The sequence below is a fragment of the Mauremys mutica genome, chromosome 8 (genome assembly GCF_020497125.1).
Source record: "Mauremys mutica isolate MM-2020 ecotype Southern chromosome 8, ASM2049712v1, whole genome shotgun sequence".
In the NCBI taxonomy this organism is placed as follows: Eukaryota; Metazoa; Chordata; order Testudines; family Geoemydidae; genus Mauremys; species Mauremys mutica.
In genome coordinates, this window is record NC_059079.1 from 44,295,543 (window position 1) to 44,322,221 (window position 26,679).

The 26,679-nt window shown below is 40.8% G+C and overlaps 1 protein-coding gene and 1 long non-coding RNA gene across 2 annotated transcripts in view; one reads left to right on the forward strand and one right to left on the reverse strand.

Annotated features, from left to right (window-relative positions):
• The window catches only part of PTPRC (protein tyrosine phosphatase receptor type C), a 108,310-nt gene extending 95,142 nt beyond the window's left edge, over positions 1-13,168 (reverse strand). Inside the window, exons 1-2 of the mRNA XM_045028476.1 lie at positions 13,129-13,168; positions 12,927-13,044 (exon numbers count right to left, since the gene is read on the reverse strand). Coding sequence (XP_044884411.1) covers positions 12,927-12,999 — 73 coding nt within the window. The 5' untranslated portion in view covers positions 13,000-13,044; positions 13,129-13,168. The remainder of the gene's footprint in view (positions 1-12,926; positions 13,045-13,128) is intronic.
• Positions 4,998-19,506, forward strand: LOC123376469. The gene is made up of 3 exons (XR_006581796.1): positions 4,998-5,131; positions 13,279-13,416; positions 19,035-19,506. It is a non-coding gene; the product is annotated as an uncharacterized LOC123376469 (long non-coding RNA).
• Positions 19,507-26,679: the final 7,173 nt, after the last annotated feature.

Consider the following 26,679-nt stretch of genomic DNA (forward strand, 5'->3'; position numbering starts at 1 on the left):
GTTGACCAAAACATTTAGAAATGGTCAAATCTATTTTTTTTTACTTTTTCAAAATAAATCAGCCAAAACTATTAATCAAATTTGACCGAAATTTGAAAATAAAGTTTCAGACCCTCACCTCCAAAATGCATTTTTTCAGTGACAATACTATTTACTGAAAAGATTTCACCCAGCTTTTTTAGTGTACCATGTATCTGCTTCAGTATTTCAAGACTTTGTCACAATCCCTTTTCAGTGAACATTTTATATCTTACTAATAAACTCAGCCACTCAAATCCCTTTGCAATTTAAAAGTAAAACATTTCCAAAACACATACAGCTGCATACGACCTGATTTTCAAAAGTGCTAAGCACCACAATTCCAATTATTTAGTTCAATAACTATCTCCTTCCAATACTGAATGTTGCAGTGTGGATCTGGACCTTACTTTCGTTCACTGAAGACAATTTCCAAAGCTATCTTTGTCTCCACTTTATCTGCAACATGCACTTCATGAAATGTGATGTCAAACCCTTGCACTCTAGCTGTTAAATCCTGTATTTCCTTTCATACATATATATTATGTGTTTTTCTTTTTGATGAAGGGTGGAGAGTTATAGTACAATACTTTTCTGTGGAGGTAAATCTTTTAGGGCAATGACATGTCTGGAGTGAGAATTAATTCCTTATTATTATGATTATATTTGGTTTTATGAGTGCTCAGATACCGGTGAATCTGGGACAAGATTCTGAATAGAATAGAATAGAATATTGTCCCTTCCCTTTGGTATGTAGGTAGGGCAACCAGACAGCAAATGTGAAAAATGGGGACAGCGGGTGAGGGGTAATAGGAGCCTATATAAGAAAAAGACCCAAAAATCGGGACTGTCCCTATAAAATCGGGACATCTGGTCACCCTATATGTAGGTACCATTACACACTTGCATTCCATACAGATGGAATATCTGTAATGTGAATTGCATGTCAGGAGCATAAAAAATTTATATTTTCATACTCTCTGGAATCATACACACATGGGCATATCTTATTATATACAAAGTACATATACAACACACAGCAACCTGCACAGCTATATTAAAATTCATTTACATGACTACTAACTAGTTACTATACTGTTACAAGTGTGAAACCAGAGTGGGTTTAGGGATGGGTTAAACACTGGTGCCAAATAAATAATGTTAATAAGTGCAATGCTTTTGTATATGTCCTTATATATAGTTCATTCACATAAGAGAGAATAAAAATAATTACATGGGTGTCTAAAGGTTGTTTTTAGCAGGGTTTTATATTAAAATGTACACTACCAAGTTCTGTACTGTATCATCTGCTGCAATATAAAAATTGCAAGGGCACAGTGACCAGTGTGAATAATAGTTTGTGGACCTATGTGTGAAATGTTATTTTGGGTGCAGAGAATGATTCATTATTCAAAGATGGTGCTACTTTGAATAAGATAACAGCAGGTCCACTCCTCAGCAGAAGACATTAATTGCATAGGGGATTATAAAAACAATATGACTTGATCATCCTCATCCGCGCTCCCTTGTTCCTTCCTTTTTTAAAAAACCACTGTTGTATTTTGCCTTAAATTAGATTGTGAGCTCTTTGGGGCAAGTATTGTTTTTCATTCTGTATTAGTACAGTGCCAAGGAGGATGGAGTCGCCCTGATCTTGATTGCAATCATTAGGTTCAATTGTAGTAATAAAGAACAATAATATAATATTCACGGCAGAATATACAAGGCAACAACAGCCACAATGTCAAAAATGCTAATGGACTGATGTTCCATGTGCTCAGTACCCGCTATTAGGGCCACGTTTTCCTCTCTCATCTCAGCACCTAAACAAAGGCCAGACTTTCAAAAGAGCTCAAAACCCACCCATCAAAATCTGGAGACTTATTCTGATGTCTGAATGATCACCAAGTTCTTTTGAACATATTGCCCCATTTGCAGGTGCTGGTCCTAAATACCTTGTATGGGAAATTAAATGCTGAAGCAAAGCTGTAGCATTTGAGGACCCAAAAACTATCCTATTGTGAATATAACCCAAGAGCATGATATTAGCATTATCTTATCATAGGAAAGTAAAGAAAATTCAACAAACTACTGAAAAAGAAAAAGAAAAAGAAAAAAGAAAAAAACCACAGAGAAAAAATAATACTTGTAAGTTTGAATGCGTTGTGCTGCTGCCTTTGTGGACTTTCCATTGACGTCACTGTGGAGGTGAGGCTTAGGTGAATAACATTTTGAGCGGGGAGAGAAAACAAGAGATTTAATGTGAGAGGGAATGACTGCCAATGGTGTGAGGTAATGTGATGGATAAAATGTCATTTCTGTTCAGTAGAAAGTCATTTTTAGAGGCTTTGGTTTGGTGACCATCCTTCCCTTGACATAATCCTGCGGCCATTGAAATCAGTGACAAAACTCCTATTGACCTCTATGGCACAGGATCATGTCCATATATGCCCGCTCCTCAACACTGCCACATGTACTAAAATCCCAAATTGTAGCATATGCAGGATAGTCTTCAACTACAACTAAACCTGGTAGATCTTGATCACAAACGTTAATCATGACAAGGAGACAAATGCAGCTAGAGCATCTTGATCTTTGTTTATCTAACAAAGCACTCCTGAACTCTTGTGGGTTTTGCTATAAAGATGTGAAGTTATTTCCTGAACTATACTGTGACATTGCAATGGTTTTAATATGTCCTATGTTCCACTCAAAAAGGAGTCTACAGGCATGGTTTTCATATCATATTGTGACTCCCTAAAAATCCACCATCTTTCTTCATCTAGAACACTTTTCTTTTTCATTGATTCTATTTTAGTGGCCAAACAGTCCAATATTCCTAACAATATAACATGCCAAATTCAGGAGATCAACAGCTATATTTCACTGAAATTCATGAAAGTTTTACCTCTGTCTCCCTCACAACATTGAGTTCACTGGTATCCAAGAAAAATTTGTCTTTCCACCCACCAGTCTTCCCTTTTTGTCACCATCATATTTAGACCTTATATCCCTGCCAGGGCTTCTTAAATCAGAGCTCTCTCTCTCTCTCTCTTGCCTGCCTTTGTGTCCTCTCCAGCACCTGAGTTCACCTTGGCTTAAGTTATCATAGACCCTAATATTCTGTAGGGGAAAGAGCATCTATTGGGGAGGCTCTTAGAAGGTTTTATTTCTAAGTCCTTTAATTCACTTCTCAGGCAATCAAAATGCCCTAACAAACACTACTAGATGAGGAGTAGCACTGACCCAGAACCCCCTAGTAGCTATGTAACTTTATTGCCATTTCACATCTTTCACTGAAACCTAAACCACATGCCATGCTTCTTATGTGAAATGTGAAGCAGGTGCAGAGGATATAGAAATGCCTTTTGATTCTGATGAGCCAACACAATTGAACACAGAAGCATTAAACAAAAACCCAGCAAACAAGACTGAGCCTTACAATAGCTTATCTATTTTAAGGCCTCTCCCATATATCGAAATGCTACAACTATTGCAATTTTTCTACTGTATATATTCTCCAGTTCTTTTCATTGATTACTCAAAAATTAAGATGATATTTTATCATTGCAACAAAGTACCGAACATAAAATTATTAAAATTATATATAATTTTTAAAAGAAAACGTTAATTGGACGTAAATTTTACAAGAAGGACTGATTCTGAGAATAAAATCTCTTTGGTGTATCCGCTCCAAAACACTATAAAACAAAATGATTTCTCTAGTATTTGTGCATGTTACCTTACATTCATTTTTAAATCATTTAGAAGTATATAGAAAAGAGACTGATACAGAATGGAACTGCAATAGCCAAATCAACTGTTGACCAATGGAGAAAAGTCCAGAAGTAAGAATGGGAAAACTTTCTTTTACCTTGTTTTGAGGTCTGGTTTCTAAGAGATCCTTGACCTGGTTTCCATTTTTGTGCAACCAGTTGATTCCTGAAATAATTTGTACCCACAAATGCTACCATTTAAACATCTAAATTGCCTTTCTCAGTTTGACATTCTTATGGTAGCATTTACTTCAACAAAATGGAAAACACTTTTCAAAATCAGGCCTTTTATATCTATGGTTTCTTGAGGGACATGGTTTTCTGATTTATGAAGTAGATTGGAAGCCAGGAAACCACCGTACCAGTCTGGCCTCGAACAGCGACTCACTGTGTGATTTTAGTCATTCCACTTAACCTCTCTGTATCCCAATTTCCACATTTGTTAAAATGGAGACTAAATGTAATTTAAAGGAGACAAGAGAGGGTTAATCATATGGGGCCTGGTTCTGCTACTTTTACTCAAGCTGAGTAGTTCTTTACTCTCAGAACAGTCCCACTGATTTGACTGTGGCTGCACAGAATAATTTTTTTTACATGAGTAGTTGTTACACTGCAAAAACATCACCTTACCATTGTCCACTCCTATGCTCCAGGTGTGAGGACAGAGATCAATCCTATGCCATATATTCAGTCAGTCACTTGCTTTATACTTTCTGCACTTCTTGTGGATAGCTCTATGTCCTAAGACAATGTTTCCTGAGATCAGACAGCTTCTTCAGAATAACTCTTTTGTGATAATTTAAGGGTAGTCAATAACTGTTACCTTGTTAAATGTTAATGAATTGTGGCTCAAAATATCACCATGAGGTAGGTATTATCCACAATTTAGAAAGGGAGAAACTGAGATTTAGAGAGTTTACATGACTTAAGCTAGTTCATACAATATGTCTCTGGGACAAGGTGGGTGAGATAATATCTTTTATTGGACCAGCTTCTAGTGGTGAGAGAGAAGTTTTGAGCCACACCAGTCTTCTTCAGGTCAGGGAGAGGTACTCTGAGAGTCAAAAGCTTGTCTCTCTCACCAATAGAAGTTAGTCCAATAAGAGAGGTTACCTCACCCACCTTGTCTCTCTAATATTCCGGAACCAACACGGTTCCAGCATACAACATGTCTGTGACAGAGCCTGGAATAGAATCCACAGAACCTGACACCTACTTCTGTGCTCTAGCCACTTGGCCATACTCCATCATTTATCTTCCCCCTTTTTTCTTATCCACTTCATTCCTTCTTATCCCCCGCCATCTAGAAGCAGTTCAGGAACTCACTACTGCTTAAGGTAACCTGTTCACAGTTTCAAGGGGGCGAGTGCCTCTGCAGTAACTAGTTAATTATCTGAAAGTGTCTTAATACCATATGCCTATACACCAATCCTTCTGAGACAGAAATTATTGCTATCCTTGTGTATTGCCTTACATTTTCCTGATGATATAGCTTTGCAGGTGCTAGGAGATAGCTAATATATTTAATGATCTGCTAGTTGCTATATGTAGTACAGAAATATTCTTTGATTTGACCTCTCTCTCCCCACCCCCCATGTTATAACGCTATTAGTCTGATTTGTGTGTGTCCTGTTTCATCACGTGTCAGGAAAAGACTATTTCAAAGGCTATTTCAAAAATTGCTCCACAGAGTCCACATTTTTGTGACAAAAAAAGTCCTCCATGCACAATGAAATATATTGTTAGAGCTGACAACTGTCTATAGAGTGGTGAGATTGTGAATGAGGAGCACGGTTGTAAGAGAAGTCTTTGAATTTGCAAAACAGAAACCCAAGAAAGCATACCAGCTGAGTGTACGTTGACACAGAAGGAATAACTAGGAGTACAGTACTGAGAAAGAAGTAGAAAAGAAAAGAAAGGAAATAGGTTCTGTAGCTATACAACATTATGGATAATGACACTGAAATGCTCACAAAGTCAATTTTTAAAACCCTGATACTGAAGCACCCAATCTGTTTTTATTAGAAAGAGAAAAAAACCTGGAAATAGATAAAATGGTTTAACAATTATTGAAACACCAGTGAACATGACCTGTCTGCAAGTGCACAAATAACCTGGAAATATATCTAGACACGCAATGCAGCAGTCTGAGTCTCCATTTCAACTGAGAAAATCAAAGCACTGTAGGTTGTTTTTGTTGTTTAATCTTGATATTTACAGGAAGAAATCAATGTTTTACCATTTCAGGGCTTTACACCGTTATGATGCATCAATTTGATTCCAGACTGATTCAGTGCCTGACTTCAGCTTCAAAGATAGTAAACATTCCATGCAAAAACTGCCTACTAGCTCAGAGTGGTTTTCCCAACTGAAATTACATGAACTAGCTGAAATCAAACATCCTCTTGACTGTTAATCAGACATGAGTATAACAGCAATGTGTGACAGTGGGCACCCTGAAGTAATGGAAATGGCAATAGGCTACCCGAGGTGACATATTTCTAGACTGTACTGCCATTTCCTGGATGGGCCTGGCAATCCAATCCCCATTAAACAGCTTAACTGAGAAAATAACTAAGGCCCTGGCCACGGGTGAGTGGAGACTTAAGAGGCAACAGCCATTTAGGCAAAGGTGTCCTCAGAGTGGCAGAACTCAGGAAAATTGACAATTAGATATAATATCTAACTAGACCACAAATACGAAGAGAGGACACCGTGGCATTAAACTCTTTATGGTCTTCCCCTGCGTCTCACTCTCAGCATGGTACAGAATGTATCTCCATGCAGCTTCTCAAGGGAAGAAATATCTATTAAATACTCCTTCAGAGATTTAATGTGTTAGTGATTGAGTATGAAGACCTCCAGGTTATTCAATACACATAAGTAATGTCAGGGATGCAGCAGGGTCTAGTGGATAGGTCAAGGGACAAGGAGTCAGGAAACCAGCATTCTGTTCCTAATTCTAACCTCGACCTCTTATGATACTTTTGGAAAGTCACTTCACCTCCATTTCCTCTTTCTCCCCTTCCCTTTGTCTGTCTTTCCAAAACAGGGACTGTGTTTCTCTATGTATTTGTGTAGTTCTTAATACATTGGGTCCCTAGTCTATGTTGGGGCCTTTGGAATACAAATATATAAACATAATAGCATTGGAGTAAAATTTAGAGGTAAAGGGAATGACTGTAGTGTGACATGTTTCAAAAAGAACTTTCCTTCTAATCAAACTCTACATGGCAGCTCTGTGATTGTAGGAGTATATTGGTAGTACATTCTAAATGTGAGGCATCTGGTGGCACCTTAAAGGCTAACGGATTTATTTGAGCATAAGCTTTTGTGGGTAAAAAAAACCCACTTCTTCAGATGCATGGAGTGAAAATTACAGATACAGGCATAAATATATTGGCACATGAAGAGAAAGGAGTTACCTTACAAGTGGAGAACCAGTGTTGACAAGATCAATTCAGTCAGGTTGGATGTGGTCCACTCCCAATAATTGATGAGGAGGTGTCAATACCAAGAGAGGGAAAATTGCTTTTGTAGTGAGCCAGCCACTCTCAGTCCCTATTCAAGCCCAAGTTAATGGTGTTAAGTTTGCAAATGAATTGTAGCTCTGCAGTTTCTCTTTGAAGTCTGTTTTTGAAGTTTTTTTGATGAAGGATGGCTACTTTTAAATCTATTACGGAATGTCCAGGGAGATTGAAGTGTTCTCCTACTGGCTGTTGTATGTTACCATTCCTGATGTCTGATTTGTGTCCATTTATTCTTTTACATAGAGACTGTCCGCTTTGGCCAGTGGTGTTCTGTTATTTTCCTTGTTGGGCCTGTCCTGTAGTAGGTGACTTCTGGGTACCTGTCTCACTCTATCAATCTGTTTCCTCACTTCCCCAGGTGGGTACTGTAGTTTTAAGAATGCTTGATAAGGAAAACAACAGAACACCACTGGCCATCACATACAGCCCCCAGTGGAAACCTCTCCAGCACATCATCAACAATCTACAACCTATCCTGGAAAATGATCCCTCACTCTCACAGACATTAGGAGGCAGGCCAGTACTCCCTTACAGACAGTCCCCCAGCAACTACACACCACAGCACAGAAACACTAACCCAGGAACCAATCCCTGTAACAAACCCCATTGCCTACTCTGTCCCCATATCTACTCTAGCAACACCATCAGATGACCCAACCACATCAACCACATCATTAGGGGCTCATTCACCTGCACATCTACTAATCTGATATATGCCATCATGTGCCAGCAATGCCTCCGCCATGTACATTGGCCAAACTGGACAATCTCTATGTAAAAGAATAAATGGACACAAATCAGACATCAGGAAAGATAACGTACAAAAGCCAGTAGAACACTTCAGTCTTCCTGGACATTCCATGATAGATTTAAAAGTAGCCATCCTTCATCAAAAAAACTTCAAAAACAGACTTCAAAGAGAAACTGCAGAGCTACAATTCATTTGCAAACTTAACACCATTAATTTGGGCTTGAATAGAGACTGGGAGTGGCTGGCTAACCACAAAAGCATTTTTTCCTCTCTTGGTATTGACACTTCCTTATCAATTATTGGGAGTGGACCACATTCACCCTGACTGAGTTGGCCTTGTCAACACTGGTTCTCCACTTGTAAGGTAACTCCCTTCTCTTCATGTGCCAATATATTTATGCCTGTATCTGTAATTTTAACTGCATGCATCTGAAGAAGTGGGGATTTTTACCCATGAAAGCTTATGCCCAAATAAATTGATTAGTCTTTAAGGTGCCACCGGACTCCTCGTTGTTTTTGTGGATACAGACTGACATGCTACCCCTCTGATTCTAAATGTGGTTTGCTGCATTTCAGTTTGTAAATATAAATGCTTTAATGAAGAAATCTAAATGAATTATATGGTTGGAATCAGAGGTCTGCCATGCAGAGTGTAAAGAAAACTTGTTGGCCTTGAACCAACAGTCCTTTCCCTATATTCCTTAGATAACAGCCAATACACCTCAACAATAATCCTATCATATTACATGCTCTTCACTCTTCCCTCCCTCTCTCTGTCTCTCTTACCCTCCACTCCTTCCTCTCTTGTTTTTCGTGCTTCTGGTTCCCATCTATTATCAGATTTTGAAATACCAGAAGTGAGCAGAACACTGAAAAGTCACTGACTTGTCACAAACAAGGTCCCTGCCTCAGAGAACTTGCTGTCTACATGCACTATTGAAAACAACACAGTGAAATACCCGACACATCTTCAAGAGACAGGTGGCTGTTGTAAGTGAAAAGCGTCACAGAAGAGAGTGTATTTCAGAACACTCTCTCTTCCCCTCTTCCTCCTCTAATATCTTGCTCTTGTTTTTGCAATTCTGTTTTTCTTAACTACTCCACCTTCCCAGCATTACCATGGCTTTCAACAGTTATAATTTATAACTACAACATGGCTCCACTAGATCTTTCCAGAAGGGTAGCCTGAGTTGCACTCCAGCACAATCCATTCAGGAGGCCAAAGACGTAGGGGAGCTCTGCCAAAGGTTGTGGCCAAAGCAAAGAAGAAAAGGCATTTAGACCAAGCTCATTAGCTGTTAAGGTTGGAAGTTGTTCAGGCAGTGATTTTCCTGAGGCTGCAGAAGCCTTTTAATTAATAAATAATAATAATAACAACAATAAATAATATTAATAAAGTCAAACCAAAATTATTAAGTGGAACTTGGAGTTTCTTGTGAAAAGGAAGTGGCTCAGTGGTGGGTAAAAGGCTTGTGAAAATTGTTGCCGTGCCAGTTCTTTAGTGGGTGGAAAGGATGGCCTGAAGCCATGGGACGAGAGAATGTTCAGCCAGCATGTGTTTAAAGAAATCTGAGAACAATTGTAGCTTCAATATGCACTGTAGATAGACCCCAGAAATACAAGACTTACATTTTGATTGTTTGTCAGAAAACCAAGTTAGACAAAAGAGCATATTATGACACTGATCGTTATAAAGCCCCATAGCATATGCCAGACAGCATTAGGCCCTGATATTACAAGCTGTTCTGTGCAAGTGGACTTGAGAGCGACGGACACCACATTGAAAAAGTGACCTGAATGGGATGTTTCATGGATGCAAATGTCTCCCTGTACAGACCAAGTTTCAGGAATGGAGCCTAAGTGCACTTGGTAACTTGGAGATGTTTTACTTCAGTGTCAGTATGGAAGTTTTCAGTGTTCATTAGAAAATGGGTACTGAACAGCTACAAATAATATTACTCCTATATTTATTACTGACACACTGCAGATGGCCACTTATATTTCATTTCTTGAAATTTCTAACAATATACATAAAAAGGCACCTTTCCCAGATTCTAGCTATCATTGACATTCTTTAAAAACATAGGTCAAGATTCTTAAATGTGACCAGTGTTTCTAAATGCCACAATGTTGGGGTGCCCAACCTTACAGGGCTCTGACTGGCAGAGGGTCGGTGCTTTGCACTTTGAGAGAATCAAGCTGTTTTAAAACATCTCAGAGTGGGCCCCACAAATTGAGCCCCCCCACCCCCCCAAAAAAATCACTAAGCATATTTGAATCTTGGCCACAAATCATAATGTAAAGACAAATCCAGCAACAAACTCACCATTGACTAACAATAACCAGCAAACTATTTCTGCAGCAAGATTAAAGACCCTCTCCTTCCCTCCCCGTATAACCCCTCGGGCAACAAACCACTCCAGATAAGACCTAGCACCTACTCCATCCCTACCAGCCAGTGGTAACCAATGCAAAAAATATCAAGTCCACCAATACACCTGTCCTAACAGAAAGATCCACACCCATCAAACTCTTCCCTACCCAATAACAGGAAAAATAGATAGGCATTGAACATGTCTTGAAAGTCAAATGTAAACTATTTTGCACAAGGGGGGGGGGAAGGAAGGTTACAACGACTGACCATAATTTGTGTCAGTAAGGCATGGGGATAGGAGTCTCTCAAATAAGCACGTGCCAAATTATATAGGGAAAAGCAATGCCTTAAATTCCACCTGGTAACCAACAGGCAGACAGTGCAGATCCCAGAGCCTTGGTGTTTTGTGCTCCCTCCCTGCTACATCTTTGATTTTAGTCACAATAGGACCTACAGTGTCTATACTGTTGGATATTTGACATAGTGGATTCAGTAAATTAATATGGTATGGCTAATCACAAGCAATAACAACTAGCTCTTGTACTGTGCTTTTCATCTGTAGATTTCAACATGGTTTACAAAGATGGTAAATAGCTTTATCCCCATTTAACAAAAGGGGAGACAGAGATACAAAGGGGTGAAGTGACTTGCCCAAAATCACAGAGGAAGATGCGAGAGGAAAGAATTCCTTCCTTCCAAGAAATGGAGACCGAGCAAAGTTTTAAGCCAAATATTTTCTCCCTCATAATTCTCCAATACCTTAATGCCATTTCAGTATTTGAACTTTTACTGACTTTATTCTGTTTTTCTGCCTTCTGTGGCTCCTATAACGATTGTATTAGCAATTTGATAGGGAGGAACTGGCAGAAGCCAGACCAGACTATGCAGAAAAGAAGATAAAATCTGTCTTTTGAGGAAAAGTAATGCTACCCTTTCCCCCTCATCCCCTCTTCCAGCCCCCTCTGTTAGCCATTGCACCGACTCACAAGAGGGGTGGCAATGGAGGCAGGCATTGACCTGCCCTTGCTGAAGAAAAGGGAGCAGCAGGCATCTGTCGACGTGAGTTATAAAAATGAAAAATGGGAGAGCAGATTAAAAAAAGAGAATTCTGCTCTTTTGCTTTATAGTGCAGGATTCACTTGTTTCCATATAATATCCAACAGCGACTAACCAGATCTACTTAGTACCCACCTTCTATAGGCTCTCAAAGATTATAGAACTAATACCCAGCCTCCAAACCAGCTAAAAACATGTTAGCAACTAAGGGTCTGATTCTTCTCTCACTTACACCAGTGTAAATCAGGAATAACTCCACTGAAATCAATTAATAATAAATTATTAATAATACACCTGTGTAAAACGGCTTTAGATGAGGGGAGAATCAGTCCATGCCATTTGCTACTATCTGGAATTAAGTGAATTAAGGACCACTTTTAGGATGAACATTGCTTAACAAACAGCTGCCGTAGCTAACATGAATGCGTCAACATCCTCAATTATATAAACTAGCTAACTGGAAGGGTGGTAGAGGGTGGGAGGGGGGCAATCATGCTGCAACACTGTGCCTTCTTTAATTGAAAACTGTATCATCATAGGATCCAGATTCTACAGACACTGATGGCCATTTGTAATACTTACTACTTTGACTTAATTGACTACTCACATTGACTAAGCCATTGACTTAATTGTCTACTCACATTAGCAAGCACTAAACCTAGCTGTCAATGTTGCAGGATCAGGCCCTTAGACTATATCATTCTTTTTCAAGTCTGACAAGTGAAGATTGAGCTAACTTCACTTATAATGGAAAGTAGTTGCGGACCATTCTAAATTCTAAGTCCCTCTAATTAATTTTCACTAACTACAAAGCGGATGTCCCAACAAAATTACTTTATTTCTTGAAAACTGTCAATGGTAATTACACAAATTCTACAATTTCCCATCACCACAGTCAGTTTTTTGATTTCTTTCTAGACTCTTTACGATACAAATCTAAATTTGAGGAACTGTATGCCATCGGCATCAGGGAATGTCTTAAATACAAAGAGAGTTTTACTTTTTAAAGATTCTTTCAGTGATGTTTTTAATGTTTTTAAATAGTGAAGGAATAAAATGTTGACTCTTAAAAAATGAACTGGCATTCCACTGAACTGACATTTATGAGAGCTCCAAATCAATTATTTTTTCAAAATTATTTGAATAAAAGACAATTAAAATATAAAATGCAAAGCTTTCTTTAAAAAAGTTTATACAATATTCACGGATGGCTACACAGGAAACATTTTTTCTCTTGCACATTCTAAGCCACGTCTTCCTGTTCTAGTGTAGCCTTTGCCACATTATGGCTGCAGTACAAATATATTATAGTTTCTGGACAAAGTTGTCAATTCTCCTCTTTGCAAAGCTTCAACATTCTGTTTTGCTAAAAGAACTTTACGGTATCAGATTTAGAAAATGAAATATCAGTTGGTACCTACCTTTGACAAAAACATTGTTGTCCAGAAGGGCAAAGCCAAATGCCAAGAGTTCAAGCCACAAAAACATGGTCATATCTGGAAATCAGGAGTATCCTTATGAAACAGCATGTGTCTCTCTCTGGAAAGCAAAATAATTGTTATTTTTCTGTAAAAGTATTTTTCGGCAAAACTTGAATCAAAAGCAGAATAACTGTGCACGTACATTGCAGTGCCTGCTTATCAGTCAGGGAGCAGTTTCCTCTGTCACCCAAAGACTAACCACTCGCAATCTCACTATATAGCTAAGTGATGTCAGAGACAATCTTACCTACTTCTTTAAAATGCCGCTTTTTTTTTTCTTGTCCGTTTCCAGGAAGTCAAGAGGGTTTTTCTTAAGTTGCTGCACTAATGTTTAACTTCCTTAATTCAACCAAATAGATCATTTTAAACCATTTCTGCGGAAGAACTGAAGAAGAGTTGAAAAGAATTTCATGTTTCAAATGATGGGATAGTAAGTAAAGACCTTAGTACTTCTAATATTAGCTTTTCTGTAACTTAGCTCTGTTCCAGTGCCTGGTCATTCATGAACCATGTATTCTTTCAAGCTATACCAAGGAAGAAAAAATATCCTTCTGAGGACATAATGAATCAACATATTAAGCTGACAATACAGCCATAATAAAAATAGCCAGTTCTTATTGAAGTGAATATCGGTTAAATGAATAACATTTGAACATTGGTCTAAAAAGTACTTTTGATAACAGTCTCTCCTAACATGGCAGTACTCAATACCAAATGGCTATGGATGACCTATATTCTGTTTCTTGTGCTGTTCTGTATCTAGGCAGTCAACACGCTGTAGTTGTCTAAGGCTTTCATACCACCACCTACAATATGCTGAATCTGAATTTTGGCATAGTCAGTTCCGCAAAAAGTTGACACATCCCTAAGATGGAAAATTTAGTCCCTTTCTAGTATTTACCAGGGGGCAGCACAGTCCTGGAGGACTTTAGTCCCTCCTGCTGAGTAGGCAAAGGACTGCAGATGTCTTCCTTCGTTGCGGACACTGGAATGGTACCCAACAGCTGATTAGGGTCCAGTTGGATGGTGAAGAGCAGAAGAGAGGTTAAAGGGGGAAAAATGCTGGAATTGCCTCTTTCATTGGGAGTTTGAACCAACTACCACCACTTTAGTGATCAACATTAAGATTACCAACATTTACCAGCAGCACCATGAGTTCAGAGGATTGCTAAAAAAGGGAAGAAAGCCTCATTCATTTATGTTTATTGGTCTTATACAATAAATTATGTAAAGACTGTCCAAATAGCATACTATCTGAGATATTACAGGTTTCCCCTATACTTAACATAGGAAATAAGGGTGCTACCTCAGACTGGGGGTGGAAGCACTCTACTGTGTCCCAGAAAGCCTCATGTAGGGACCTCCCTGTCTCACTTACCTCTGTCAGTTCAGCCACTCTGGTCTCAAGAGCCTGTCATTGATCTCTGAGGGTCATGAGCTACTTGCACTGAATACACATATATGCCACCTGCCCACAAGGCAGGCAATCATACATGCTGTATTCAGTGCAATAAATTGAATAGTTCCCGCTCTACTGCCAGACTTCTCCCTGAGTATTTTTATTCTTGAGGGGGGTTGTGTGTTTTCGGGGGTGAAGGGGAAAGAGAGAGAGCTGGTCTGTGGCCTAGGTTTAAAGAATGTTTATCTGGCTCTCACACATCCTCTCTAAACTTCCTTACAAAACTCCTGTTTGCTAGTTCCTCTGGTCACTTATGAGCTGGCTGTTCTTCCCGAGTTAGCCCTGCCCCCTTGTCAAGAGATCTTCAAGAGATCAAAGAATGGCAGGCTAGGGCCTCTTTAGGAAGCTCTCAGCCTGGCCTAGAAGGCTGCGAGGCTCAGCACACAGCCTCCCTCCCCTCCCCCCCAACCAGACCATACTGTAAACTTCAATCAAGCAGGCGCATGGCAAGCAAGCAAAACCACAACAGACAGACAACAAACTTATCCCAAAGGTGGAATGTCTTTGCACCAATTCTTTAAAAAAAAAAAAATACTGAACATTATATGGATCAGAGCTTTAGTGGGTGTCAAATGGATATAGTTCCATGGGAGTAAATGGAGCTACTTCAATTTACATCAGGTGAAGATGTGGCCCTATCACCTCTAAGCTTACAAATATGCACCATATAAAGTTTAATCAGATAGAGGATTCTTTACTCAAAAACAATGAAAAATTCATGATTGTATGTATTTTTGAACTGACATGTATTTCCATGGCATTTAACACTGTCTTTTAAATCACTTAATGAGACTTGAGATTAGCTCACATTGTGAGCTTTCTGTCAAAAATTTAGTAACAACCGCCTGTATTGTTCCAGGTTTGCAAGATTTAAACCCAACAACTCCAGGGAGTTATTATAAAACTTGACATGACCTGAAACTGTTTGGAGTCTAAATTCCTTTTTATAGATTGTAAACTCCTTGGGACAGGGATCATGTCTTCCTTTGTTTCTTGTACAAGGCCAAGCACACCATTGGCATAGCTTGCTGTTTCTGAACTATTAACAATCAATCAAAGTCAAATTGTGTAATGGAAAAATCAGCAAATTCTAATTTTATAAGACATCAGAGTTTTCCTAATACGCCATTGAACTCTGAGATATCAAAGCTAAGAGGCCAACAGTTCTGTATCTAGGCAGTCAACAGTGGGGGGAGGGATAGCTCAGTGGTTTGAGCATGGGCCTGCTAAACCCAGGGTTGTGAGTTCAATCCTTGAGGGGGCCATTTAGAGATCTGGGGCAAAAATTGGTCCTGCTAGTGAAGGCAGGGGGCTGGACTTGATAACCTTTCAAGGTCCCTTCTAGTTCTAGGAGATTGGTATATCTCAGATTATTATCTTTACCTAACAGCTAGTTACATCATTAGCCTTCCCTCTGAAGCTCAATGTGTGGCCACAGAAAGAGACAGTAGCACTATGACTCCCTAGTGAGTTAAACTGTTTAGGCAGTGGGGAGTCAGTGAATATCATAGGGAGTCTGCCTTTCCATATGGTGTAAAATGAGTATAAAACAGAATGCTACCACCAGCATAGAGGACCAGAGAATTTTTATGTGGAAGCAATTTACACTTTGCACAGGTGAAAATGCAGCACCAGGTTTACAATGGCATCAGTGGTGCCAGGCCCACACTCAGAAGGGGCCCCAGTGCTTGGACTGTGGTCACATACCTCCGCTCCACCTCAAGGACCTGCACCCACTCAGCTTCTTCCCCCCAAGACTCTGCCCACCACTCGCTCCTCTCTGCCCCCTGCCGCCCTCACTCCCTCCTCACTCATCTCCGCCCCCTCCCCTCCCATGCGAATGGCAGACAAGGCCTCAGGCGGAGAGTGGGCGGGCCCTTTGTGGGAAGAGGCCAAGCGTGGGCAGGGCCTCGGGGCCCACAAAAGATTAATCCGGCCCTGTGAAAATGATTACACAAAATGCAAAGCAGTGGGGAATTGGGCCCCATGAGCTTTAATTTGCAGAGATTTCAGAAAATCCATTGACTTCAATTGCTATGTCAATTTACAGCAGCCCCGCGGAACAGGCCCAGTATTTCTATTTTTTAGAAGAATTACTGACTAGCTAGAAGACAGTAAGGATGAACTTTCCTTCTCTACCTTTTTTCACCCCACTCCCCACAAAATTCAACAATTCCACTCACTGAGTTTCAGAGAGAAAAAAATATTTGCATTGAACTGTCCTCTCCCACTCAGTGGTAAAGGATCAACAGTCCTATTTTTAGCAGGGTAGTCCCAGTGTTTCACACACTCTTTTGAGATGCCTAAAATATTGCAGTTTTCATTTTATCAGAGGAAGCATTTGAGATTTTTATAGCTATACAATGTTTGTTCAAAACATAGTTACTGACTCCACTGTGGGGAGCCTGAGAGTGTTACGCTACACCAGCCACTAAATGTGTGACAGGGTATAGAGTGTACAATGTGTTCACAGGCAAGAGCTGTAGGTACTCCAAGCACAAAGCCCTTCAGGTTCTTGTCCTTGGATGTACAACTATGGTGGCTGCACATTTGAACTGAGTTTTCTGCAAAGCAAATAGTGTGAATCAAGCAAAATGCACATAATTCATTTAGGGTGAATGTACAGGAGTGGATTTCATTTGTACTGAATTAGATTTTCTATGCGTCCTGAGAGCAACCTTCCAAAGGCGGGGCGGTGGGGGAGGGAGAAACTCAAATACAATTTGTTGGAATAACTAAGTTAAAAAGAAACTTTAAACTCAAACTCAGTACACATAAAATATAACATCAGGTTAGGGGCCAGTGGGGAGCACTATTTCCTGATTAAAAATCTAGTTAAAATTCTCTTCAATGACTAGTTGAGAGCACTGAATAGAGCATCTGGAAATCAGAATTCAGGCAGGGCCACCCGAGGTGGGGGTGGGGGCAAATGGGGCAATTTGCCCCGGGCCCCCACGAGAATATAATATTCTATAGGTTTGCAACTTTTTTTATGGAAGGGGCCCCTGAAATTGCTTTGCCCCAGGCCCCCTGAATCCTCTGGGTGGCCCTGAATTCAGGGATGACAACAGGTGAGAATATCTTTCTGATCATTACATGGCTCAATTAATGGACATAAGTAGAATGCTAGAAGTATGAAGCTATATCAAAGGAAGATAGTAAGAGTGCAATGTTAGGGTTTGTTTATGGCTTTTAGCCACTAGCCTGTTTTGGGGCAATGAACGGAGCACGCACCAGGAGTAAATGGGCTTTTGGGAAGCACAAGACTTGTTGGAGGTGTTTAGCATGCAGGGTGAGACTTGCTGCCATGCCATGCCATGCCAAGCCACACCCTCCCCCATGTGCCTTCCATCCTTGTTAACTCCTGCAGGAGCTGGACACAAGCTGACCTTTATTGAGAATGACTATTAATTTTTCAAAACACTATTTGTTTTTATCTGAAAGCGAATGTTAGTACTTGTGAAAGGCACTAGATGGACAGCTCTGGAGAAAAAAGCAACCTGATTATCCACAGAACAAGTATAAAAAAGCCTGGCAGCTGCAGAGCTATCGCCCCCCTTCCCACCACTGGCCAGCCAACATGTCTCCTCCCTGACCAGCAGGGACCACTGCTAATAGACGTAACCATGTTTTCAAAATAAAGAGCTGGGAAGTGTTTGTGGCAACAAAATGCTAAAGTGCTCTTCAGTCTGGCTCCTTTCTTTAATCTGCTCTGTCTGGGTCAGAAAAACTTCACCAAAGAGAGGTGAAGCCAGAGGTGAAAGTAAGCCGGTGCCATACCAGGGCAGCCCGGCTTCCCCAGGTGGCAATTTAAAGGGCCTGGGGCTCCCAGCAGTGGGGAAATTAAATTGCCACCAGAGCCCTGCTGCTGGAGCCCTGGGGTAGCGGCAGCGGGGCTGCGGGGGGTTATTTAAAGGGCCGGGCCTTCCACTGCCTCTACTGCTACCCCAGGGCTCCAGGGGCTATTTAAAGGGCCCAGGGTGGTAGCAGCAGCCAAGCCCTGGGCCCTTTAAACTGCTGCCGGAGCCCCCGGCTGCCACTGCTACTCAAGCAGGGGAGGGCACTTGCCGGTACAGGGTGGGCCGGGGCTGGCTCTGAGCCCCCATCCTCGCCCCTTCTGCCTGAGGCCCCACCCCTTCCAGGGGCCAGAGGCGGCCCCAACCCAGCCCCGTACCGGTAAGTCCCTATTTTTACTTTCACCCCTAGGTGGAGCTCGGCCTCTTACCCCTGTGCAACTACCTCCCTCCGCTCTATAGTTCTGGTGTATGTACAGAGGAGAGCAACTGGGGACAGATTTGCTGCCAGATATGTTAACCCTCTCCCACCAAGGCCCTCCCCTCTTGGGGTCAGAGCAGTGGTTTTGCACTGACTAGAATAGGTCACCAATTACTTGCAGCATATTGCAATGTTGTAACCTGGCACATTATGGCAAGCTTTGGCCTTGCACAGTGTTTGGTGCAAAACACACACTTGTGATGTCATAAGAGTGAAACAGAGACATACATGACATTTTATAGCACTACTGTAATGAACCTGTTGGCTCCTTACTAGGAACTGTGTTAACCCTCTGTGCAACATTCATTCAATAGAGTGCTCCCTCATGCCTCCAGCACAGGAAGGAGAAGTACTCGCACAGGTCAGGGTGGGACCTGGCTCTGGAGGCTGCAGGTTGAGAGGTGGCTGCAGAGAGAAAGTTGGATATGTTAGAAGACGAGACTGAAAAGATGAGAACCAGGCTGTGAAGCAGCCTATTGCTGGCCAGAATTTCAGTGGTAGCCATGACAGATGGTTACTTGGAAGAGGCCTGCAGATAAAGGGACTATGCAGACAGGTCTAAAGAAGATGGATGAAAAGACTGGACTCTGGCTGTGAGATCTGCAGGCCAGTACATGACGCCTTCAGGACAGGGTGGGCTGGAGTGACATATGCCTGGCACTAGTCCTGGGGGGTGCCCCTTTGTACTTCCGTTCTGGACTTACCTTCAGGGCTGGGTTAGGAATTGTTGGTCCATCTTTCCTTCTAGTTTAAAGTCATTGTGCCAAGGTAACTGCAATGTTTATTTCTGACCACCGTAGTAAAGCAACCTTTCGTTATTCATCAGACTCATGTTAGCTCAAGTTATTGTAAAGCCAAGTGTACACACACACACACACACACACACTCTTTCTCTTCAAAGAACTTTTTTGCTCTCTCTTTTGTTTAGCAATACTGCTGTTCTGATATTTGACATCTTCACTTCATGTGTTATCTGTATGAACTAGATTTTAAAGCTGATCAGGACAGAGACCTTAGTTTGGTATCTCCAAAGCACCACGCAGGCCTTAAATTAACCATGATTATGGGCTGGACCCTGAGACCATATCTATCATCTCTCATTCAGTGTCAAAAGGTCAACTCCCACCTCCAGCTCGCCCATGATGCCAGCCTGTGTCACCCACTTGTTAAGATTTTCAAAACAAGCACTCTCATGCTTTCTCCTATGTTATCCCTCAGTCTTGGGAGAAGGTCTCCATAAACATCCACAAAACTAACTCATTATCCTCCTTCAAATCTCTCCTTCAAATTCTCCTCTGGCACAAAGCCTACAAAAATTGTGACAGCCTGTTAGCCTGTTGGTGTGGAAAAACTACTGCCCATCATGTTGACCAATAATGTCTCATTGTTTCCTTCGACTCCTCCATTTGTCTGTCTATATCCATCTGTTGTTTCTTGTCTTGTACTTAGATCAATTCCATGGAAAGATTCCCATAGGCGTTGAATCAGACTCCTGCCGGAACTCACCACTCTGACTTCTAAGGGAGTGATGGGTGCTCAGTATTTCTCAGGAATTGGCCCTGTGTTGTTGGACACATACACAATGAACCAGTTCATTTCACATTATGCATCAGCAAATGAACAACAGCCCTTCATTCTACCTTCAGCCTCTACGCTCATGAGAGAGAGAGAGAGAGAGAGAGAGAGAATGAATATGGGAAATTACCTGTTTTGTAACTTCCTAAGAAATGGGGAGGAAGGAGAGCACATAAACGAAAGGAAGACAAGAAAAAAAGAAGAGATTAAAGGAAAAAGAAATGTGGATAAAATTACAGCAGGCACATTGTATTTCTTGACATACAAGATATCTTGGCTGCTTGTTTTCATGCCTCTTTGTTAACAGCCTACAAAGACCCTCTTTGTTATTGCCTACTAGTTCACACTCTTGTTGGAGGGCATAGGTGCCAGGCAAAGATGGGTTTTGATAGGAAGCTGACATAATATTACAAGTGCTCTCTCTACTGCAGGAAATCTCTCCTCTATCCTACCAGTTGAACACCAGCATAACGCTACTCCTTATATTTAACATTTTTTTTATACCTTCAGGGTGTTCAGTGAAAGAAAGGCTTGTCAATGTCCTGTATGGTAAAAGAATGGAAGATGTGGAGTTTGTGCACGCTTTGATGTCATTTAGCCAGATTTTTGTTCCAGCAGTTACCAAGGTAACCCAGAACACAATGTAACACATTTAAATTTGTATACATCATCCCCAATATGGAAAATCACAAAATGCTCCGAAGCGCATCAGTTAAGGAGAACAGGAAGGTCTAAAGATGAGCTTTAAAGAGACAAAGGACACAGAGGAAAGGAAGAGAGAATTCAGAATTGATGACAAAGGTCTGCAATTGTGGACAGTAGCAGGTTAGAGACAGAGAGCAGGCTGGGGTAGAGGAACACTGTGAGGGATGTGGTGATGTGGGAAGATCAATATCTGGAAAGGGAAAGTGTACTAGATCCGTGGTGAATTTGAAAAAAATCAGGAGGGCAGTTTTAAAGTGAATTCTGAGATTAACATGAAAACAATGAAGATGATGGAGGATGAGATTGATTTTAATTCTATTTCCTGCTCTGCCATAAACTTCTTGGGTGAACTTGGGCTCTGTGCCTCAGTTTCCCCGCATGCAAAATGGAAACAAGACTGCTATCACTTGTCTAATCCACAGGGATGTTGTGAAGCTTAATAAATTAATTAATGGCTGTAAAGTGCTTTGAGATCTTCAGCTGGAAAGTGCTATAAAAGTGCAAAGTATTGTTAATCATCATATTTTTCTGCTTCCTCGAGCAAGATGGTTACCTGGCTAAAGCAGTGATTAAGAATACTTGGTGTATCAAATAAACATGATGTATTAATATAATTCCATTTCAGGCATGGCCACAAAGGGGTAAACTAGACCAAAGTGGAATTAAATCACATATAATTAGGGATCCGTGTTTGTCATGGAAGTCGCGGATTCTGTGATTTTCCATGACCTCCATGACTTCTGCAGTTGCCAGTGTGGCTGAGCAACTGGTGCCTAAGCAGTTGGCACCAGCTGACGGTGGAGCAGCTCTGCAACCAGCCGCTGCTCAGGGGCTCCCCAGGGCCAGCCACACCAGCCGCTGCTCAGGCGGCCCCTGGGGCCAGCCACACCAGCTGCTGCTCAGGCAGTACCTAAGGTGGCCGGAGCAGCCGTTGTCGGCAGCCGGAGCTGCAGTCCCCAGGCAACCGGAGCAGCCACTGCTCCGGCAGTCCCCAGCAGCTTGTGCTGCTGCCCCCTGCACCTCCAGGAGTGGCTTCCCAAGATTTAGTCAGGGGTATTTTTAGTAAAAGTCATGGACAGGTCACGGGTCGTGAATTTTTGTTTATTGCCCGTGACCTGTCCATGACTTTTACTAAAAATACCCTTAACTAAATGGTAGCCTTACATATAATTAAAAGGCTAGAGCTGATCAAAATGTTTTTAATAATTTTATTTTCTTGCTAAGTGATTTTTTTTACTATTGGAATTTTTCATCATTTTTATGGGGTTTTTTTTCAATTAACTTGGAAAATGAAAAATTTAGACAGAAACACTGTGGGGGGGTTAAAAACTTTCTTTTTTATTCTTAATTTTCCTTCCTTGCCTCCTTTTAGAGAGAGGAAAAGGAAAAGAGAGAGAAAAGCATGGAAAAGCAAAAAACAGAATATTTCAAAAATAATTTCAAAACCCAAAAATTTTTATTTCAAAATTTTCATGCAAAATTTCCAATTAATGAAAATTCATCCCTTTTCTAAACCTGGGGAATAAAAGGGCTTTGAATTTTTCCAAATTTTGTATGAAATATTTTTCCATTATCTGTATTCAGGACACAAATTGAACCCGTTCCAAAAAATATAAGGAACTAGCCAAAGGGGAATAATTACCACTGCTCAATAATAATAAGTTTTACATAACAAAGACAAATAAAAGACTTTGCACATGTTTGTACCAGATCGTAACAGAAGATTAGATACACATAGGGCAGCTCATCTCTCTAATCCACAGTAAAATCATAAAGTTGTAAAAATTAAAGATAGGAAAGATTTATTAACCTGGCCATCCCCATGCCACGTGAGGCTTGTTTTCTACCATGTTCTAACACTTGGTCCCATATGATTTTAAATGATTCAAATGGCTGGGTTTCCAGTTTTTCATTTGAGGGTTTACTCTACAATCTAATACATCTCAGCTCAGGTTTTTCCTGATTTTCAGCCTAAATTTTCTTTTGCTCAGTTTCATTCTTTTTGGTTACAACAAATAGGATCGTCATAAACAATTCCTCTCCCTCTGCAGCATATACATCCTTCAGATGCTTGTAGGCAAATCAGACTGCTCTGCAAAACCATATTCTGAAGTGTCCCGAGCCTCTGTTTGCCAGAAACTGGAAATGGGCGACCGCAGATTGGCTCACTTGATGATTACCTGTTCTGTTCATTCCCTCAGAAGCATCTGGCATCAGCCACTGTTGGAAGACAGGATACTGGGCTAGATTGACCATTGGTCTGACCCAGTATGGTAGTTGTTATATTCTCATATACACAGTAGATGCCATCTTACCATTGCCATATAGAGGTCATAGCAGTGACATATTTACTGTGGGCCAGAGGGGTCATGAACTGGAGTAATGCTAAGCAAAGAGCAGCAACCTATGGTCAAAAAAAGGATATACAGATTCTTTCCCAATGTATTTTTGTCTTGCTTTCAGTGTGACACAGTCCTGTATTTCATTTGGCTCACTGGATGTCCTCTTATCACTTGTTTCCAGAGCATTCTCACCCACATTTTAAGATTTATCAGTTTACTGAGTTTGGTGCCAGTGCTTTAGGCAAACAATAGGGATTGTGGGTGATACTGTAAAAATTTGATCCTTTAGGTGAATTATGCCAAAGGGCGACATACCTGTCCTAGCGCAGAACAGGTGCATTAAGAGACTATCATTTTACTTTGTGATTCCTTTGTCTATGTAGCTTACAACTGCAATGCCTTTGGGAGGTATGTCTGCAGCTGTCACATTGCAGGTCTCTGTGTCCTGTTTACTGTACACTATGCCTTCTGCCTTTTATGCCATTACTGCTTTTCCCACTCAATATCTGCATTTTGGGCTACCTTCTTTCACTGTAATAAGTTGTATATTCTTAGGTTGAATCTCAGTTTTATTTTCTGCCCATTTATCACACCCTCCTCATCTTCTTTGTGTCATTTCACTGTCCCCTCTGATATTACTTTGGGAAATATCGCATAAGTCTATTAATTTAATTACTGTTTACCTCCAGCACCTTAGTCTGTCTCTGCCCCTGCTTGCTACCTACCCAGAGCTGGCTGCATTGTCATATAGCATTATCATTTGTCTACTGTTCTTTAGGTCTTTTCAACCTGTCATCTGACTCTGCTCATATCCAAGCCTATTTACATTCATTTTGCAAGTGAGATTTTATGAGTCTTTGTTATCAAATGCTTTACTAACATCCAGACGGTGATGTAACCAGTGGATACAAATGTATTCCCAGAGCAGGCAGAAAATGCCTGTTAGCAAAGTACTTACAAGCATAAGTATTTACCTAGAAGGCTAATCTGCTTGCAGTCATGTTGTTGGTCAGTCTGTGTGTTGACATGAGGATGTGTTGACATCTTTATGGGGATGTCCAGCTGAGTTACACAGATGTCACCAAAGATGGGTATATTCACAGGCTTTACTTCTTCCTCCGTGGTTTGTCAAGGAAGCGTTGTTAGAGAAGTGCAAAAAGTGCAGAGAACATCTACAATGCCTCTGCAAACTTGACTCAATGAGGCTGCAGCAAAGGCCTACAATGTAAACCTTGGAGAAGAAATTACAGTCTGTAGACTTAGACTGTAGATAATAAGAACTATAGTGCTTCTGATAATTCACTTAACCTCTCCGTGCCTCTGTTTCCCCATCTGTAAGATAGCTTATGCCACAGGGCTGGCCTGAGACCTAATTGGCTCATAACGTTTGTCAAGTGCTTTGAAGTCCTCAGATGGAAGGCTATAAAAATTGTAAATATTTATTATTATTATTATTCCTAAAACTAATCCATCTGTGCTGTCAAATATTAGTATATTACTTCATTGGAAGATCAAATAAGTGAAGATGGGTAGACAGCTGCTGTGCTGTGACTGTTACTTACTGCACTAACCATAGCAGTCTAGTGTAACTTTTTGCTCCTCTGCAAAGGGGACAGAGAAGAGTGCTCTTGGCTTACACCGAGTTCCTAGATACAAGGACTGTCTTTTTGGTGAGTAGGTGTGCACGCATGTGTGTGCATGTGAATACGTACAGTACCTAGCACACTGGGGCCCAAATCCCTGTCTGGGACCTGTAGGCACAAATAAATAATACAGGCTGTGAAGAAGTAAGTCTTTACTTAACCAAAACCAGAGTGGATAATTAGAAAAATAGTGGAAGTAAAATTATGAAAAAAAAGACAGGAAATGTATCTGAAGTTTTCTCCAGTATTAAGGGTTCCTTCTAATGATCAAAATCCCAATGAGATAAATCCTATGAAATATGTTTCAGACGTAATTAATATTGGTTTCTCTGGCACCACTGATCCATTTTCAATTTACATATTAGAGTGTCTTCCTTCCTCACTTGTTTCATCAGTAATAACAGTTACAAATTTGCAGAAACATTTACTTCTTTGGCTGTCTCAGACTGGCTTAGTTTATTTACTAGATGACCACTTGATGTCCCTTCCAGCTCTACATATATATGATCCTAACATAGTTTTTACATAGCAGTTGAAGAATGGGGGATGGGGGAGAAGAGGGAGGAAGAAACAGCCTATGACATACACGGCAGTAGAGCAGCAGAGCAGTTATTTCCTGTACCTGTTAGATGTGCTTCATCGGTCTCAGTATTTCAAGTTAGTTGATTCTCAGCAATAATAGTTAAATGTAGACCCAACAAGCTGTTAACACTGTCTGCTTTTCTCTGGTACCTCCGTAATAGCTTGATTGTTGTCCCTCTTCCTTCAAGGTTTCCAACACGCCATTTCTTCCTCCCATAACAAAGGTTTATTACAAATTGCATTGTTTTCTAGGTTTACGGAACACTTAAGAGGGCTGAATTTTGACTAAGCAAATGCTGTGAGACGTCAAATACTTCCACAAGGGAAAAGCAGCACACACATTTCTGTGGATTATCATGACGTGGGGGTGGACTGTAACCAGAGGTACACATTGCAGACAGCAAGGATATATGTCACTTGACAGCAACAGTATGATATTCTAAAGCACATTCAAAGGAACTTTAGAGAAAAGATAGCTATGGATTTGAGGGAATTCCCTCTCAAATAAAAGAAAAGGGAAGGCAGAGGTATATTGTTGGCAAAAGGTGACCCTCACAAATAGTATAGATGCTTCTTATATTGATGGAAGGGGGTTTTCCATTGGTGGCTGCCAAAATGTAGATGGTTTAGATCCATTTGAATCAGATGCTAATTCAGATTTTGCCTGAGCTTCTCAAGTATAAAACTAAATCTAGAAATCCTGTGAGAATAAGCTCTGTTTTGAGATTACTGGTGTTTCCAGAAAGGTCTTTCCAGTGATATTTGGACAGAGTGGACTTTAGTCCCAGTTCAAACTGGGAAGTGCAAAGCTAAGCAAAAATGAAAAATAGTTAAGAGAGTCAACTAAGCACTTCACACTATGATAAAGATGTGGCTCAAGTGCTGAGCAATGGCTCAAGTCACTTTTTACTGAGGGTATGTCTACACCAGGACTGGCCAACCTGTGACTCCAGAGCCACATGCGGCTCTTCAGAAGTTAATATGCTGCTCCTTGTAAAGGCACCAACTCCAGAGCTGGAGCTACAGGAGCCAACTTTCCAATGTGCCGGGGGGTGCTCACTGCTCAACCCCTGGCTCTGCCACAGGCCCTGCCCCCACTCCACTCCTTCCCG